The 17,686-nt window shown below is 37.8% G+C and overlaps 2 protein-coding genes across 4 annotated transcripts; both read left to right on the forward strand.

Moving 5' to 3' along the window:
- LOC132165545 (protein PHOSPHATE STARVATION RESPONSE 1-like) lies at positions 1–8,240 on the forward strand. Of its 3 annotated transcripts, none has more exons than XM_059576163.1 (9): positions 1–192; positions 3,429–3,507; positions 3,597–4,238; positions 4,340–4,559; positions 4,645–4,721; positions 4,837–4,876; positions 5,648–5,705; positions 6,703–6,772; positions 7,510–8,240. In XM_059576163.1, exons 3-9 carry the CDS (start codon positions 3,603–3,605, stop codon positions 7,858–7,860), a joined length of 1,452 nt encoding a protein of 483 aa, XP_059432146.1. In that variant the 5' UTR covers positions 1–192; positions 3,429–3,507; positions 3,597–3,602; the 3' UTR covers positions 7,861–8,240. The 3 variants fall into 3 exon arrangements, with proteins under 3 accessions (XP_059432146.1, XP_059432145.1, XP_059432144.1); XM_059576162.1 differs by having other exon boundaries at positions 3,429–3,483; XM_059576161.1 differs by lacking the exon at positions 3,429–3,507.
- A 3,831-nt stretch (positions 8,241–12,071) lies between these two features.
- LOC132165889 (cellulose synthase A catalytic subunit 4 [UDP-forming]) lies at positions 12,072–17,526 on the forward strand. Its single transcript, XM_059576581.1, has 12 exons — positions 12,072–12,196; positions 12,851–13,049; positions 13,152–13,270; positions 13,508–13,565; positions 13,661–13,811; positions 14,018–14,630; positions 14,756–14,893; positions 15,190–15,315; positions 15,417–15,629; positions 15,718–16,230; positions 16,317–16,667; positions 16,756–17,526. The coding sequence occupies exons 1-12, from the start codon at positions 12,113–12,115 to the stop codon at positions 17,335–17,337; spliced, it is 3,147 nt and encodes a 1,048-aa protein (XP_059432564.1). The 5' UTR covers positions 12,072–12,112; the 3' UTR covers positions 17,338–17,526.
- Positions 17,527–17,686: the final 160 nt, after the last annotated feature.

Below are 17,686 nucleotides of genomic sequence, written 5' to 3' on the forward strand. Positions count from 1 at the left end.
TGCCCAGGCCCAGAGAGAGAGAGCGCAAAGCGCACTCGTCACCGTTCACTTCCTTGGGCACGCCGGTGACGGAATTTAAAACACCCGTCTGTCTCTACAGCACTATCTCCATTTTCTGAGCTCAAATTCTCGGTTTCGAATCGATTCTGAGCCTTTCGTGTCCTACTTTCCGAGCTTTCTATGAATTTTTAGGTGAGAATTCGGTGTACCCTTTTGATGATTTTGTACAATTTTGTGTTTTTTTGGTGAAATTTGAAGGCTGTGTTGGTTGCTATTGTGCAGTTTGGGATACCCATTTCGAGTTTGATTCAATTTTGGTGTTTCTCAATCTGTTTTGTGGCAAATTGAATTGGGTCATCTCTCTCTTCCATGGGTATTTGATGTTGTTTTGGTGTGTCGGTAGATAATGTGTTGTTACTTCCATCGTTTTTTATGCCTATACACTGTTTGTGATATGTATTGATTTGCATGGTGGGGTACGTGGCTATTTTTTGGTGAATTTCAGGTTTTGGGTGGATTAGGTGTGCTGGTGATATTTGATTCTTGGAGCTAGTTACCACTTTTTTCTGGACGTTTTTTCCTTTTCTTTTTTGTGATTTTTTTGGGTTCAATAGATGATAGCTTATGATAGAGCTAAACCCATATGGAGTAAATGGCGAAAGCTTTTATCTTGTGAAACCCATATGTTTTGTGTATGATTAAGTAAGAATTGGCTCCAGATAAGGTGGAATGTTTGACTAGAAATTATGTTTGGCCAACCAGAAATATGTGGACTAAGGGTGTCTTTTGTTGACATTTGAGAGATATCCTCTGCGTTGTTTTGAAGTGAGACTTACTAGTGCTTTAATGATGATCCACAATGTGAACTTTTGGTCTGATATGGTTGGGAAGTAATGATATCATGGTCTCTTGCTCTTACTTTGATTGGTATTGGTGAACAGGATGTAAAAGTATGTGACAGCCTTAATGGAGTTGCTAGTCTTCAGATATTTATGAGAGCCATTCAGATCAAGTTGGACTCATAAAGTCTGAATTTAACGGCTCCATTAAGTGTTTGAGAAAAAGTTGATTCTGGAAATGGCACTGGAAAACCTGTAACGTTGTGCAAAATCTTTGGTAGAATAGTGTTGCGGGACTAGAATCACATTGATACAGTGCCTCATCCAGTGCTAGGAAACAGTTTTTTTACTTTATTTGCTTTTAATCATAGTGAATTGAATCAATATGTGCAACTTTAACTTAAAGAATCCATGATGTAGTCTAAAAGTATACTTTGTTCAGGCAAGTATGATGTTATCGTCTACCTAGGTGTTGGTTAGTGCTGACATTGATTTTGTGGCAGAATTAGCACTTGTGACTTGCAAGACTTGCCAACTAGGTTGGCCAGTGTTGTGTATACTTTTCTGTCTCATGTTCTTTGAGAAATATTCCTATTCATCCTCTGTTTTCTCATTTGTAGGTCTTTGGAGATTTGAGTCTGATTACCATGATTATAACACCCAGGAATAAAATAAGAATTTTTGGAGTCCTAAAAACTTAACAAGAAAACAAATAGAATACTTGTCACGAGCAACAATAGGTTAGACACGGAAAATTCTGTAAGCGTTAGATCTATACAATGTGAAAAAAGAGATGGAAACACAAAAGAAATTCGAAACTGTGAGGTTTTGTTCAAACAAAATGGCATCTTCCACATGCCAGTTGAGAATGTGCGGAAATTCGAATGAGGTAACATCTCATTCGAACGACATTGCATCTTCCACATGTCAATTAAAAAAGTACAGGAAAAAAGTGAACAGACACAATCTCATTCGAACAACATCGCATCTCCGCGTGCCATTTAGCATATGGAATTAGGTGAGACGAGACACCTACGTACATTTAATTCAAGTTTGTTTGAACAAACTTTAATCTTGTTCAAGCATGATGAACAGTAACCACATAAAATTGTCAATTTAAGCATCTAGACCGAGAGCCAAATGTTGGTTTCTTGTTTTCCTTCATCCCTTGAGCCGAGAGTTAACATGAGAGTGCATCCTTGGGGGTTTGATTAATTTTGAAATCAAATGAATGTTAACAAAGCAGTTAAAGGGAAGGTCAAGAAAAATAAAAGTATTATAGAAGTTAAAGGAAATATGCTTAAGTAACTATGATTAGTTGTGAAGCACGGTTGATTTAAATATTGCTATAGTTATGTGCTAGTTTTCAATCACTGCAATGTATGGTATTTTGTTTTATGCATGAGATTGGAAAACCTAGTTATATGCACAGTTTTAATGTTCAAAGTTAAAAGAAAGTCTCTCTCTGGTTCTAAAGAAATGTGAAGCATTGGTGTTTACCTTAAAAGAATCTTGGTGCGATACCTTTGTATTTTGAAAGACAGAACACGTGTTAAAGGAAAAGTTTTAACGACCTTTCGAAAAACAACATGATGTTTTAAGGCTTTCATTAAAACAAGAGAGAGAGAGAGAGGATTTTTTATCAAATAAGAGCTCTCATCACACACAATTGATTGGATATGTTTCACTTACTGAGCCATGGACTCATAGTTCCACTTGTAAAACATTGTTTTACAAAAATTGTCAATATTGAGGCAAAGGACGAGCAAACATGGGAACCGTAGGTTAAAGCTTCGAGGGTATATTTTGGACTTTCTTAGATTTGTATTTTGATATAGCTGACGTATAGGTTGATAGAATATAATGTATAAAATGAAAGATAGATGTGACTATGGATATATGCCTAGTATTTTCTTTGACTATATTGTGTTGTTCATGGTCTAAGGACTCATGAATCTAAATTCTGGTTCTTCATTGGAGTAAGTAAAGCTGATAGTGACAAGCTTAGGCATCTCCCTTTGGATTATTTGTTAGATATCCTGGATATCCTAGTTTGGCGAGCTTGGATCCCTAGTATAATCTGGTGACTTGGACTTGGTTGTTTTAGGACTAGTATCTTTTTGAATGTCTTGCATCAGGAGCTTTTCATTCAACTATTCTCTGGGTACAACATCTGAAGGATCGTCAAGCATGCTTAGTGTCTGGCTTAGAATATTATTCATGTCTAATGAGTACCAGGATCTGATCCAGAGTTAACACCCTACATATTTCTTTATACAAGATGATGATATTTATGATCATCAATTCTTCACTCACCATAGTTTCAAGGGGCTGATCCCATATATATGTCCCATACATCCTCCATAAGAATCAAATTTGCTTATTGACTGCTGCTTTTGTTGATTGTGGAACTGGAATCTGAATGCCTGTTTAGATGTAAAGACGAAATAATATTAGAGTTCAGATGACTGAATCAAATTCCCAATCTTGACTGAAAGCTTCTCATCTTCTTCTCCACCAAGAAACACTAATTACAATGTGCTTCCTTTTTGTTCGTAGTTTACATTAATGTACTACTTCTGCTTGCAGATGTAAAATTTGATGAAATTTTCCTTGGTGTGAGTATCAAGAACGAGCAACCAGGGTGCATTCTCTAGGTTTTTAGTTGGCGAGTATTTCTACCATGTTAGTGTGGACCGCACAAACTAAACTAATAATTGACTATATAACTGACACATTCTTCTTTTCTGATTTAAGGACAAAATGGAGGCACGCCCTGCTGTATCCATTCGAAGATCAGGTGCAAATCAGCTCAGTAGCATGGGGATTTCTGGAACACTGTCTTCATCTTTACCAGTCCTTCCAACCCCTTTGGAAGAAACATATCCTAAGCTACCAGACTCTCAACAGGTTTCCATGGAAAGAGAACTTGTAACAAGGCCTCTTACCCATGTGAGTCATTTATCCTCGAACAGTGGAGTAGTTGGTCACATGTTTTCATCATCCTCGGGATTTTCTTCAGATCTTCATTACTCATCTCATTCACCCCATGAAAAGCTTTCAAGAAACAGTCCTTTTATTTCTCAGTCATCAACTAATGGGGCATCTTTACCATTCACACATTCTTCTCATTCAGAACCTCTTGAATCTACAACGTCAAGTCATTATCCTAAAGAAAACACTGCTTCCTGGCATACTGATTCACTTCCAAGTTTTCTTGATTTTCCTGTAAATACCTCTATTGAGAATGGTCAGGTAGAAAACAGTAATTGTAGTGCTGTCCTGGCATCTGAGGAATTTAGTAAATGGGCAGACCAGCTAATCACCGATGAAGATGCTTTGGCTTCTAATTGGAATGAGCTTCTTGCTGACACCAATGTTGCAGAGTTGGAACCAAAGGTTTGATCCTCATAAGACATGATGATTAATATACACCCACAAGTGAAATGGATAATTTCTAGTAGAATTAATTTTCAAATGCTTTGGGTTTGTTTCTTTAGATGGCATACCAGGTGCCCAAACTATCTCCAAATTTTCAATCGCACCAGTCCCAAGTTCATCTGCAGTTTCCTGCTCCATCTGGAGAAATTCATGCTGTTGCTGCCCCCTCTTCCTCAGCCCCTGCCTCTTCCTCAGCCCCTGCAAAGCCACGCATGCGTTGGACACCAGAACTTCATGAAGCCTTTGTGGAGGCAGTCAATCAACTTGGTGGTAGTGAAAGTATGTAACACTGATGCTCTCACTGCACTCTTAGCGTAAAATTATGTAACTTTTTCTTCAATTGTTTATTATTTTCATTTTACAGGAGCTACTCCAAAGGGTGTGCTGAAGATCATGAAAGTTGAAGGGTTAACAATCTATCATGTGAAAAGCCATTTGCAGGTATTTATGATTTACTTATTTTACCGTGAGATTAGTTTCCTGCTAAAACAATGTGTGAGTGTGTTTTTGCATGTGTGTTCACTTTTAACTGGAGATCTTGCTCCATTAATTGCAGAAATATAGGACAGCCAGATACAGACCAGAGTCGGTAGAAGGTATATAATGTGTGGGTGTATGAGTATGCATGCTTGTTCCTGTGTATGAGTATACATGCTTGTTCCTGTTTTTTGTTATGTTTGTGCTGCTTTCATTTGACCTCAATGTATTAGTTCCTTTTCATTTAAATGTTTTCCTCTGCTGGGAAGAATAGGGGGTGGGGTGTTATACCTTACTGTATCAGTACCTTTCTGTTTGGATTATTTTCCTTTGCTGGGAAGAAGGGGGTGGGATGTTTAAGTATGCATTTAGCCCCTATTTATGCTTGCATGGAAATCTTTAAGTCTTGAAAAGGACATGTTTTTGGTAAATGCATATTATAATGTCTGTTATGTTTTTGAGGCTTTTGCATTATGTGAAAGTAAAGAGAGAAACATATAGTGTTGGACAAAACTTTCTGTCCCAAATATAAAATGAGACTCACTTGTTATAATCTGGAGGATTATTGAAGTTGTTATTAGCAGGGTATCGTGTGCTTTATTGCTGGAGATAATTTGTGTTTAAGAAACGTCCCTAAAATATTATTCCACTCTCTTATACCATCAAATGAACATTTCTTCACTAATTTCTTGACTCAACTCAACATAATTATGCCATAAACGGAAGTAAAAGTTTTCTTACTAATCCTTTCTTGCTTATTGTTTGCTCCAGCTTATGCTAGTTCATTACTGATGTTTTTTGTGGTTGGTGCAGAGATGTTGACTTGTTTTACTATTTACAAATTACTTCTAAAATATTTAATGCAATGGGTTGTTAAATTCTATTTACAGGATCCTCTGAGAAAAAATTGACTCCTATAGAAGAAATGTCATCTCTTGACTTGAAAACGTAAGTCAACTATTGGTTAATAGCTGGAGGAATTTCTGTTGTATCATTTGGTGCATTACATTTACTCTTTGGCTTGCGGGATTGCATAATTTTGTCTTGTCTGAGAAATTTATTACATGTAATGCACAACATGGTTTATTATACATCGCTCACTATGTTTCCACATGGGTGACTTGACTTTGGCCTTCATGTTTAATAGAGTAGAGGGATGCTGTGGGTGTTGATAGGCAGTTTCCAGTTATACGAGACACTGCAATGGTATAGCTTGGGGGTTCTCCTTTTCATAGGATTTTTTTTTTTTCCTGATGGGAGATATGATTTTATAAAAATATTAAAAAAATGAATACCTCCTTTTCTTAATGAATTTGGTGAAATTTGAAAATTGTTTATGCTCCAAACCTTTAAGCCATCTAAGGCTCTGCTAATAGTATGCATGAGCCCAGAACCACAAGGAAGGTTGTAGAAATCGACAAGGTTGAAATCTATTAATACTGTTCCTATAAGTAGATGGATATTTCTCATACATTCATGTTGTGCTTTAAGTTGTAAGTTGTACCATCGGTAAGTTCTCATGCCTTTTCTGCGGTAATTCTATTTCGTGAGGAGAGGAAAGTTGTATGTACAATTTTTCTAGCCAGCTCTTTCATTTTTTAAGACTGAATCCAGCAAGAGCAAAACTTGTTTGTAAATTCTATAGCAACTTTAGCCCCTTGAACGTGTTCTGTGCAGTCACTATTGGCAAGCCTTTATGATTGATGTTTTCAGCCGAAGTGGCTCTGTAAGCCAGACATATGGTTATGGGCTTCCATAATGCGTTAAGATTACAGGCTGGGTAGGCTGTTTTTGAGGATGATTCAATGGGCCTGGATTAGGTCCAAAGGGGGCCCAAGTTTCAAATAATTCGAGCTTATACATGTTTTGGCTTGTAATCTCTCACATTAGCTATTGAATTACTATTCTAAATTTAAATTGATCTATGAACTCTGCTTTGTTACAGAGGTATTGAGATTACTGAAGCTCTGCGGTTGCAGATGGAAGTTCAGAAGCGGCTTCATGAACAGCTCGAGGTATGAATTCGTCTAGGTGGTCTCTTTTCTACTAGATGTATAGAGGATTGCACCTTGTTGGCATTTTTATTTTATTATTATTATTGTTCTTTGTCATGAGTGCTGCAATATTGATAATGGCCCTAGTCAAAATCATTGATATGTAAAGGAAGTTGCGAATAATTTGTTCACATGAAGCGGTTGATATTCATGGGAAGTCCAAAGATGCAGTAAAAGGAATCGGTGATCTACCATTTTATCTTTTTCCTCATTTTAGAGAAGTAGCACTGCACTTCAAGTGTAGTGTAGCTATGATATTTTTCTTTCTTTCTTTCTTTCCATTTTTTTTTTTTTTTTTCAAATGGCATTTGTCGGGTTAGTGTTGACAGTGGAAGATTAATTTGCCCCACCTTTTATTAGTCTGCAGGTTTAATGTTGGGACCGGGTAATACTGATATACCTGACATGGGAAATATTGGGGCTGCATTGTTTATTTGGGCATTTTCATTGCAACATTTACTTGGCAATTTTTGTTGGTTGCTGCTATCCTTTTACTGGCTTGATTGCTCATTGAATCATGGATAAAACGTAAGGTTGTTTCTTGTGAGCATTGATTACTATGAATATTTTGAGGCCGTATCCATCATGCTGTAATCCCACCCCTTCTTTTTCTCGGTTCTACATATTTTCGGTTAGTTTCGGTGTTGCTGTTTATGTAATTTGTGGTGTTAATATTGCTATCTTTAAGCTCTGAGCAGATTCAAAGAAATCTACAGTTGCGTATAGAAGAACAAGGAAGATGCCTCCAAATGATGTTTGAGAAGCAATGCAAGTCTGGTATTGACAAGCTGAAGGCACCAGCATCCACTTTGGAGAACCCCTCTGCTGCGTCTTCCGATGCAGTACCGGGTTCCCCTGACAAAAGCGAACCGGAAGCCTCCCAGGTAGACCACGGTAAAACAATAACTGATCCAGGTAGTGCCAACACTAGGATGGAAGAAAGTTCGCCGGAGCAAAAGGCACCTGAAACTAAAGCTCCTCAGAATTCTGAGCCCGATGCTTGTGAAGCTAATTCTCAACCCTCAAAGCGTCCAAGAAAGGATGAATAGCCCATATTCATCGGCCAAATCAGCATTGGACTGAGAAGAGGTTACTTATTAATGGAAAATATTATTCTTGAGAGACATAGCTGACTGATGGATAGAGCTTTGGAACTGGAGCTGGGGTTCCTCTCTTGTCTTTCTATTATATCATATGATTCTCAAGGACAATTTGCATGTGCAGTAACAAAGTTGAGTCAAGTTTTGATCATAATTTTCTTCAACCGTACAAATCCTCTCATTTGTACGCTTTAAGTTAAGCAAGGATGAAGACGCATAAAGAATTGTTGCAAGAATCCTGCTGATTATGCCTGCATGGGAGTCTATTTTGCAGTAAAAATCTGTGGCCTCAGTTTTAAGCTATCAAGAATCAATAATCATTTCACTCCGTTATAATGTTCTCATTTATCATTTGTTCTTCGGGGAATAGGATCGTCTTCATTTCATTTGAAATCGACAATATATAGCTAATATTTTTAGAGGGGTAAAATTGTCATTTTGGGTAAAATTGTCATTTTAATTTTTTTGACAATTTTACCTCTCTAAAAAACACTAACCGAATACTCTACATTTCATTTGAAATGGAAAGAATCATTTTTCCGTAGTATGGCGTTCGTTGGCATGTGATATGTTTGCATGCTTTCAATTCTAATGAAACCCACAAAAATATTTTTTCCGGTGATTTCCGAAGGAACAAAGTTTTCCTCGGGTTGCATGACATTTTTTCACGTAGACTATTGAACTGAAATTAGTCTTAAAAGCAAGTAATTCATTTAAAAAAAAAAAAAAAAAGCATGTGAACATTTACATTAGGCACATGTCAATTTAATATACTAAAATGTATGTAAATTTTACATGTTATACTAAAAATGTACGTGAGCATCACATCACATGCTCTATGAACAAATGTTAATTTTAGCCCCAATCTACCTCCATATCGGCTCTCAGCAGGGGTTGGTTTTCACTATTCGGCAGCCCATCCATAGGGGTGAAATCTATTATTCACCCACAACAAACAAATAATTTGTGATTATCCATTCTTGTTAATCATCTTTTCTTCCACGCTTCAAGCTCTAGAACGCCCAAAAAATTCATCAAAATACAAATCGCCAAATCCTCCTTTGGTTCATCAAAATATAATATCAACAACGCCAAACCCGATACCCAAATCATCAAAATACAAAAACTAGATATACATGCATATAAAATAATGGGCATGCGGTTGGGTGGATATTATCCACCCCCACATGCCCATATACTGTTATCTGCCCGAGGTAATGTGTCAAAAATCCATCCATTACCCTTATGAGGGGGTGGATTCGAGCGGTTAGACCGAGTAAGATTTTTTTTAACTTAGTCTATTTAAACTGACATGTGTACTTAGAATGTGATTTTTTACATGCATTATGACAGTTTAACAGACTAAATTTGAAGATTTTGAAAGAAAAGTTTATTACATTAAATGAGGGGATAGTGAAAAGGGGGCCCACCCCAAGGGTAAGGGCCTAAAATCCGCCCATCACCCATACGGGTGAGCATATTCGAGCGGTCAGAAAAAATGTATCGAGGATGATAAAATTTTCTTCAATCCAGTCTATTTAACTAACATATGTTTAGAATATGCAACCTTAATCTTAGCATGTTCTCTTCTTTTTTTCTTTATTCTTTTTTTCTAATTAATGCAGGAGAGGGGGATCTTAGCATATTCTCTTGTTGTGTCTAACCTTACCCCTTAAGTGTTATGGGCTATTTATGCATATACAATTATTATTATTTTCCTTACTGATATATATATATATATATATATATATATATATATATATATATATATATATGCTTATTATTTTGTATTTTACTTGACTAAACCTTGTCATAAAAAGTTAATCACATTTGTGTTATCACTTAAAAATAAATAATCAAGTACTTGCAATTTGAACTCTCTAAAATTACTTAGTCTCACATATTAAGAAATCAATGTGAAACTTAGTACCCATAAGCACTTCTATAATTAATCCTATTACTCAATATGGGCAATCCGGCGCCTACCATACGTGGGACTAACTTTTGGGATGTCACGTTAATGTTGATCATAATTAAGAAGTAACAACTCAAGTGGATTATACAATTGGATATGATCCTGTTGAAAGAATTTATATATATAATCTGAATTATGGGTTATGATATTGCTAGATGGCTAGGAGATCCATTGCCTGAATTGTTCTACACAATCTGCATGCAACCACGTTAATTATGAATCTCACTATTTGGATTGGACAAGTGCATGCAATTGTTTCATTCACGTACAAGTGGTTTCTCAAATTTGTTGTTCGCAGGTAGCTAAAAAGGCTTGACAGATTTGTGACATTGCAAGAGGATGATCAGCAGGTCAAAGCTCCTTCAAGTGCTAAGATGCTAGAAGGAGCTTGCTGAGCTGAAGCACTTTCCTACTTCCAAGCGCTTGCTGATCATCGATCTGTTGGTCTAGACTCTAGAGTAAAAATATACCTTCATTCATAGCAGCTGAGGAGGATATCTTGGAAATTAAGGCCAAAAGGGCTTTCCTTCGTCGATGATCTTCATGGGTTTTGAATATATATAATCTCAGCCAGCCATTTGAAACCAATGCTGTGACGAAGTCAGATTTCACAGTTCAATATTCCTACTTCCATGGAGGCTACTAATTGGTCAATATATATATATAGGACTGAGGAAAAATTAATAAGCATTATGGCCTTCTAATTAAAGAGGGTAGTTTGCAGTCACCACAACAAACGCAGAAATTAATGAAGTTTTGTGGTTCTCATTGTTGTTGGCAGGTTCTTGTCCGATGATGTTTTTTTTTTTTTTTTTTTTTTTTGGTTTTTTTTGGTGAGTAATTGTCCGATGATGTTAATGCTTCTGTTTCTTTTTCTTTTCATTTATTTCCAGTTTGTCAAGGTTCACATTTTGGTGTAATATTGGAATATCTTTGATTTGAAGGAAAGAGTGCAGTCAATGCTACTCACCCTACTATATTATTCTTTAATTAAAATAATATAGAAAAATAAAATTGCTATTATATTAATTAAATAATTAAATTCACAATTTCTTATCATATTAAGTTTTCAAGATAATTGATAATTTAACATAATTTTTTTTTTTTTTCAATCAAATAAGGAGAGGATCTTTTCCGCTCCAGATCCAAAATGAAGAAAAAAGTGGACAATCCTAAAATCAAAACAAGGGTGGGCTCCTCAACAAAAGTCCCAAAATAAAAATATATTGCAGGAAATACAAGCAAATAATAAGAAATAGGCCAAAAATTAGCCCGGTCCTCTAGATCTTGGTTGAAAACCCAAGAAAGGGCACCACAAAGGATGTTTGAAGAAGCTGACCAACTGTTTGAAGAGGCATTACATTTCCATCAGGAGCCGTTGGAGAGGAGAGAACACCCCTAAATTTAAGCACAAAAGTCTCCAAAATAAAACCTAACAGGGAGACAAGAGCCCAAATAACCCACAAAACAACACAGAAATACAAGAAAACTAAAGCAAAGATAACACAACAAACACAAAAGAAATACAAAGCAGAAAATTAAAAAACCACAAAACACCAGTAGCAGCGGAGGGAGGCAGCAGCGGGGAGCACCAGAGAAGCCACGAATAGAGGAGAGCATAGAAAATGACACGTGTCTGTGAGTAAGATCCACGCTAACCCTTTTAATTATACCCATGTCTCGACACGAACCCAACGTGCCATATTTAAGGCTGGCAATTTTTGACACGACCCACAAACCTGACACGAAATTCGCAAATTCGGATTAAGGCCAAGTCTAATCCGTTTAATCAAATGAATCAAATTATAATTAACCTATACAATATTATACCTAACATGTACTCTTCGATGCAAACTTGAATTCAAACAAAAATTGCGACCCCTAATTGTGACACATGCAAAGTGTGCATGTAACACTTTTGTGATAATATATGGTAGTTGGGTTGTAGAGGGTAGCGTCAGGCTTAAAAGGCTTTGAGTCCAAGCTAGCTATGCAGCAGAGAAAGCAAGGAAAACCAACTCGATCCCCCCTACCTATCGCTCGCTAACGTCTCTTAGACTCAAACATATGACTTCCCAACTCACAGTTGGTAGAGACTCTCGAACCCCCACACATGTTAACCTCCAACCTCTTCTTCGCTATAATATCTCCTTCAATCCACTTCTCTCTTCTCACCAGCTCCCACTCCACATTCTTTTTCCTGCTTTCATCTCCCTTTTGCTTGTCATGGCCTCCAACGCCATGACCGGCGGCCTTGTTGCTGGTTCTCACACCCGAAACGAACTCCATGTTTTGCCCAGTGGTGACGAGGTAATTATTAAGCTTCTTCTTTATCTCTTTCATTACGTACACTTCTTTTTGTCGGTTTGGTTTAGCGGTTTCAAAACATGTAGTTTAAAAAAATAGAGATTTTAAAGCATACTAAGAATGTGTTTAATTGGTACTGAGATTTCACGGACAAAAAAATGCGTTCTTAAACCAACTTGCAAAAAAAATGTATCTCTTAAAAAAAATAAAATAAAAGATTTGATTTGAAAACGTCGGACAATAGGGCTAAACTGTCATTTACTAAAAAAAAAAAACGTTTAATGACATTTTTCAAGTCGCACGTTTTAAAATCACTAACCTAAACGGACCATTAATGAAAATGCGATTTTAAAAAACGCAATTAAACATTTAGTAAAATTACAGTTGGACATTTTTTATAAAAAAAAAAAAACAGTAATAAAAAACACAACGCGCTTGTAGATCTGCAATTTGAAAGCTGTTTTCAAAAACACTTTTTGCCGGCAAAATCGCAAGGCAAACAGACTCGAATTTTCACTTCTCTTAGGCGTTTTTTTTTTTTCTTTTCTTTTCTTTTCTTTTCTATTGAACAACCATGTTACTTTGAAAGCATGATGAGAAAGATAGAGTGAAATAAGTTTATGTCAAGATTTTTCTTACGAATGTTCTTGATGGCAGCAACGGCCTCCAACCCGTCAGTCGGCATCAAAAATTTGCAGAGTTTGTGGCGATGAGATTGGATACAAAGAAGATGGTGAGTTGTTTGTGGCGTGTCATGTGTGCGGCTTCCCCGTTTGCAGGCCATGTTATGACTATGAAAGGAGTGAAGGGAACCAGAGCTGTCCTCAGTGCAACACTCGCTATAAGCGCCATAAGGGTTAGCTTAATTAAGCTCTCATCATTTTAACCCTATAAACTTCAGACTTTCAATGGAAATGGGACTCAAAACATAAGGTTTTCTGATTTTCTCTCCCTCCAGGATGCCCTAGAGTTGCTGGAGACGACGACGACAACTTCGATGCAGATGATTTTGATGATGAGTTTCAGCTTAAGAATCGCCATGATGATTCCGATAGGCAGCATGTCACCGTCCATTCGGTAATATCATATAAATTATATGAGAAATATTATTTAGCATACTGTTATAAATTGTGGATGATGAGATAGCGAAAATTAGCCCTCGATTTTTCTTTTTTATAATTCCTTGTTGATTGAAAAGCTAATTTTTATGTCATGTTATCCCGGTTGTATAAAAATTATATATATAGCAGTCCATTAAAAAGATTCAAGGGAATTCAAACTGTAGGAAAGGACTTAAGGTGGTGAGTTTTGCAGGAAAATGGGGACTACAATCACCCGCAGTGGCATCCTACTGGTTCTTTTGCAGGAAGTGGTAAGAGATGTTTTAACATAAAGGGGTTAATTTATTTCTTCCATGATCATTTATTGATCTATGCATTTTTGGGTGGTGTTGAATTGGATGTGTAGTTACTGGTAAGGATTTTGAAGGCGAGAAAGATGCCTACAGCAATGCAGAATGGAAAGAAAGAATAGAGAAGTGGAAAGTCAGGCAAGAAAAGAGAGGTTTGGTGAACAAAGATGATGGAAATAATGATCAAGGCGAAGAAGATGACTACCTGTAAGTGTGATTATAAACCGAATCACAAAAAATGTATTATTTGGGTGCGTTTATAAATCGGCTAAACTGATATTTTACCAAAGGTTAAACTGCGTTTTTAAAAACCACATTTTCAAATTGCGTGTCTTGAAATCACAAACCCATAAAAGATATTGAAGATTAAGTTGTTCAAACCATGCACCAACAATGACAGCTTCCTTTTGCAGTTTGGCTGAAGCCAGGCAACCGCTGTGGAGGAAAATACCAATTGCCTCAAGTCAAATCAGTCCATACCGCATAGTCATTGTTCTCCGGCTCTTCATTCTTGTTTTCTTCCTCCGCTTTCGAGTTATGACTCCAGCATATGATGCTTATCCCCTGTGGCTCATCTCTGTAATCTGCGAGATATGGTTTGCCTTCTCTTGGATTCTTGACCAATTCCCTAAGTGGTTCCCCATCACCCGAGAGACTTACTTGGACCGCTTGACCATGAGGTTTGAGCGTGAGGGAGAACCAAACCGTTTATCCCCAGTTGATGTTTTTGTGAGTACTGTCGACCCTCTTAAGGAACCGCCAATCATAACTGCAAACACTGTTCTTTCCATCTTGTCTGTCGATTACCCTGTTGAGAAGGTGAGCTGTTATGTGTCGGATGATGGTGCATCAATGCTCCTTTTTGATACACTATCAGAAACTGCTGAGTTTGCAAGAAGATGGGTGCCATTTTGCAAGAAATATAGTGTTGAGCCAAGAGCCCCTGAGTTTTACTTCTCTCAGAAGATTGACTACTTGAAAGACAAGGTGCTGCCCAGCTTTGTAAAGGACCGCAGGGCTATGAAAGTAAGCAATTCAACAGATTAAGGAAACTGAAAAATTTTCTTTGCTAATGATCAGCTTTCTTGCAACAGTACTTCCCCAGAAACCAAATGAGGCTTAAGGAAGTGTGTTTGTGTTGTGTATTGCAGAGAGAGTATGAAGAGTTCAAGGTAAGGATTAATGCATTGGTGGCAAAGGCTACAAAGAAACCAGAAGAAGGATGGGTGATGCAGGACGGTACCCCGTGGCCAGGAAACAACACTCGCGATCATCCCGGCATGATTCAGGTTAAACAAATATTGATTAAATGATTAAATTTATCATTTTCTATCATCTTAAGCTTTTGGGACAACAAGTGATTTAACACTTTTTTTCTAGGATAACTATATGTCATCAAAATGCGACTCCTAATTGACATTTAGCCTCTGTTTGGTTCTTGGAATCTTCATTTTTGAAGAATTTGCTGACTCTTTTTTTTAACCTTTCCAAATTTTCCCTTATTCTTTTCAACAACCAAACACTATGCTACTTTAATTAGTTGAGAGGGTCTATTGCCTAAAACTGCTAAAACTCTGCTTTGCAGGTATATCTTGGAAGTGAGGGTGCACTAGATGTGGAAGGTAAGGAGTTGCCACGGCTAGTATATGTTTCCCGTGAGAAACGTCCAGGCTATCAACACCACAAGAAAGCTGGTGCCATGAATGCTATGGTGGGTAGCTCGTTATTCAAACAATGTCAAGCTGGGTGGTGCAGTTGATATATATCTACCAATTCTTATAACTTGGATATTGTTGTGTATGTGATCAATAGGTTCGAGTTTCTGCAGTGCTTACCAATGCACCTTTCATGTTGAATCTGGATTGTGATCACTACATCAACAATAGCAAGGCTGTAAGGGAAGCCATGTGCTTTTTGATGGATCCCCAGCTCGGAAAGAAACTCTGCTATGTCCAGTTTCCTCAAAGATTCGATGGCATTGATCGACACGATAGATATGCTAATCGCAATATTGTGTTCTTCGATGTAAGTCTTAAATGCTTTGTCATCTGTTGATCTGCATAACAATTTCCACAAATGTCTGACCAAGACTTTCATTGTTCTTTGGTTACAGGTTAACATGAAAGGCTTAGATGGCATCCAAGGTCCAGTGTACGTCGGCACTGGAACTGTCTTCAACAGACCGGCATTGTATGGCTATGATCCACCGGTGTCTGAGAAGCGGCCGAAGATGACATGTGACTGCTTGCCTTCGTGGTGCTGCTGCTGTTGTGGTGGTTCAAGGAAGTCAAAGCCAAAGAAGAAAGATGAAAGAGGCCTGCTTGGGAGAATCTACAACAAGAAGAAAAAAATGATGGGGAAGAACTATGTGAGGAAAGGGTCAGGATCCATGTTTGATCTTGAAGATATTGAAGAAGGGCTTGAAGGCTATGATGAGTTGGAGAAATCATCACTTATGTCACAAAAGAATTTTGAGAAACGTTTTGGACAATCACCAGTGTTCATTGCTTCCACTCTTATGGAAGAGGGTGGCCTTCCTGAAGGAACTAGTCCAACATCACTTATTAAGGAGGCCATTCATGTTATCAGCTGTGGCTATGAAGAGAAAACGGAATGGGGCAAAGAGGTATATTAGCTCTTAGCTCCATTACATGATTTATAGGAGTTTATGACTTGTAAGATCACAAAATGATTAATTTATTTCCCTTGCAGATTGGGTGGATATATGGTTCTGTCACAGAAGATATTTTGACAGGCTTCAAGATGCACTGCAGAGGATGGAAGTCAGTGTACTGCATGCCAAAGAGACCAGCTTTCAAGGGGTCAGCTCCAATCAATCTATCAGATCGTTTGCACCAAGTTCTGAGATGGGCTCTCGGCTCTGTTGAAATTTTCCTTAGTCGCCATTGCCCTCTATGGTATGCTTATGGAGGAAAGCTGAAATGTCTGGAGAGATTGGCTTACATTAACACCATTGTTTACCCTTTCACTTCCATCCCTCTGCTTGCATACTGCACCCTTCCAGCCGTCTGCCTTCTGACTGGAAAATTCATCATCCCGACTGTAAGTAGCACTAAAAATATTTTGATTTGTATTCTTCCCATCTAGCCATGCACACAAGCTCTAACCAGATAACTTATTTGTTCTTCAGCTGACAAACCTTGCTAGCATATATTTTATGGCTCTTTTCCTCTCCATCATAGCAACGGGCATTCTTGAGCTCAGATGGAGCGGCGTGAGCATTGAAGACTTGTGGCGTAATGAGCAATTCTGGGTGATCGGTGGCGTCTCAGCGCATCTCTTTGCTGTCTTTCAAGGCCTCCTCAAGGTCCTTGCTGGAGTTGACACCAACTTCACTGTGACATCCAAGTCAGCTGATGATGCAGAGTTTGGGGAGCTCTACCTATTCAAATGGACAACCCTTCTCATCCCACCAACCACTCTTATAATTTTGAACATGGTGGGAGTTGTGGCCGGAGTTTCCGACGCCATTAACAACGGCTATGGCTCATGGGGTCCGTTATTCGGGAAGCTGTTTTTCGCCTTCTGGGTCATTGTGCATCTTTATCCTTTCCTCAAAGGTCTAATGGGAAGGCAAAACAGGACTCCTACCATAGTAGTACTTTGGTCTGTACTGCTTGCATCAATTTTCTCATTGATTTGGGTTCGAATTGATCCTTTCTTGCCTAAGCAAACCGGACCAACCCTTAAACAATGTGGGGTGGACTGCTAGACATGCTTTGATTCACCTTTCCCTTTACATGATTCCCATTATAGTTTATGCCTCTTGTTGTTTGTTTCAATCTTTCCTAAGCTTCCAAAGAGAGTTTGTTGTGAATAGTCATTTCAGAGAGATTTTGTTGGTAATGTACAAAAGGGGAGCCCCTGGCATATTCACTTACAAATATTATAAGAAACACTTTTATCATGACAAAAGTTTCTTTCTTCCTTCCTGTGCTGTGAATTGCATTTTGTGGCTACCATACATTTATGTATTATAATCCTGAATCATGCACATTTCCTAGACACATACATATTGGGTTGCCTTGCCTATTGAAACATGTTTTGGTAGTCTCATAACA

Source organism: Corylus avellana, chromosome ca11 (genome assembly GCF_901000735.1).
Source record: "Corylus avellana chromosome ca11, CavTom2PMs-1.0".
Taxonomy (NCBI): domain Eukaryota; kingdom Viridiplantae; phylum Streptophyta; class Magnoliopsida; order Fagales; family Betulaceae; genus Corylus; species Corylus avellana.

Coding starts and splice junctions, on each gene's coding strand:
- LOC132165545 (XM_059576163.1), top strand. CDS start 3,603: ATGGAGGCACGCCCTGCTGTATCCATTCGAAGATCAGGTGCAAATCAG. Junction 4,722..4,836: donor ATGTGAAAAGCCATTTGCAG/GTATTTATGATT, acceptor CATTAATTGCAG/AAATATAGGACAGCCAGATA. Junction 4,877..5,647: donor CAGACCAGAGTCGGTAGAAG/GTATATAATGTG, acceptor TTCTATTTACAG/GATCCTCTGAGAAAAAATTG.
- LOC132165889 (XM_059576581.1), top strand. CDS start 12,113: ATGGCCTCCAACGCCATGACCGGCGGCCTTGTTGCTGGTTCTCACACC. Junction 13,566..13,660: donor TGGTTCTTTTGCAGGAAGTG/GTAAGAGATGTT, acceptor TTGGATGTGTAG/TTACTGGTAAGGATTTTGAA. Junction 14,894..15,189: donor ATCATCCCGGCATGATTCAG/GTTAAACAAATA, acceptor TCTGCTTTGCAG/GTATATCTTGGAAGTGAGGG.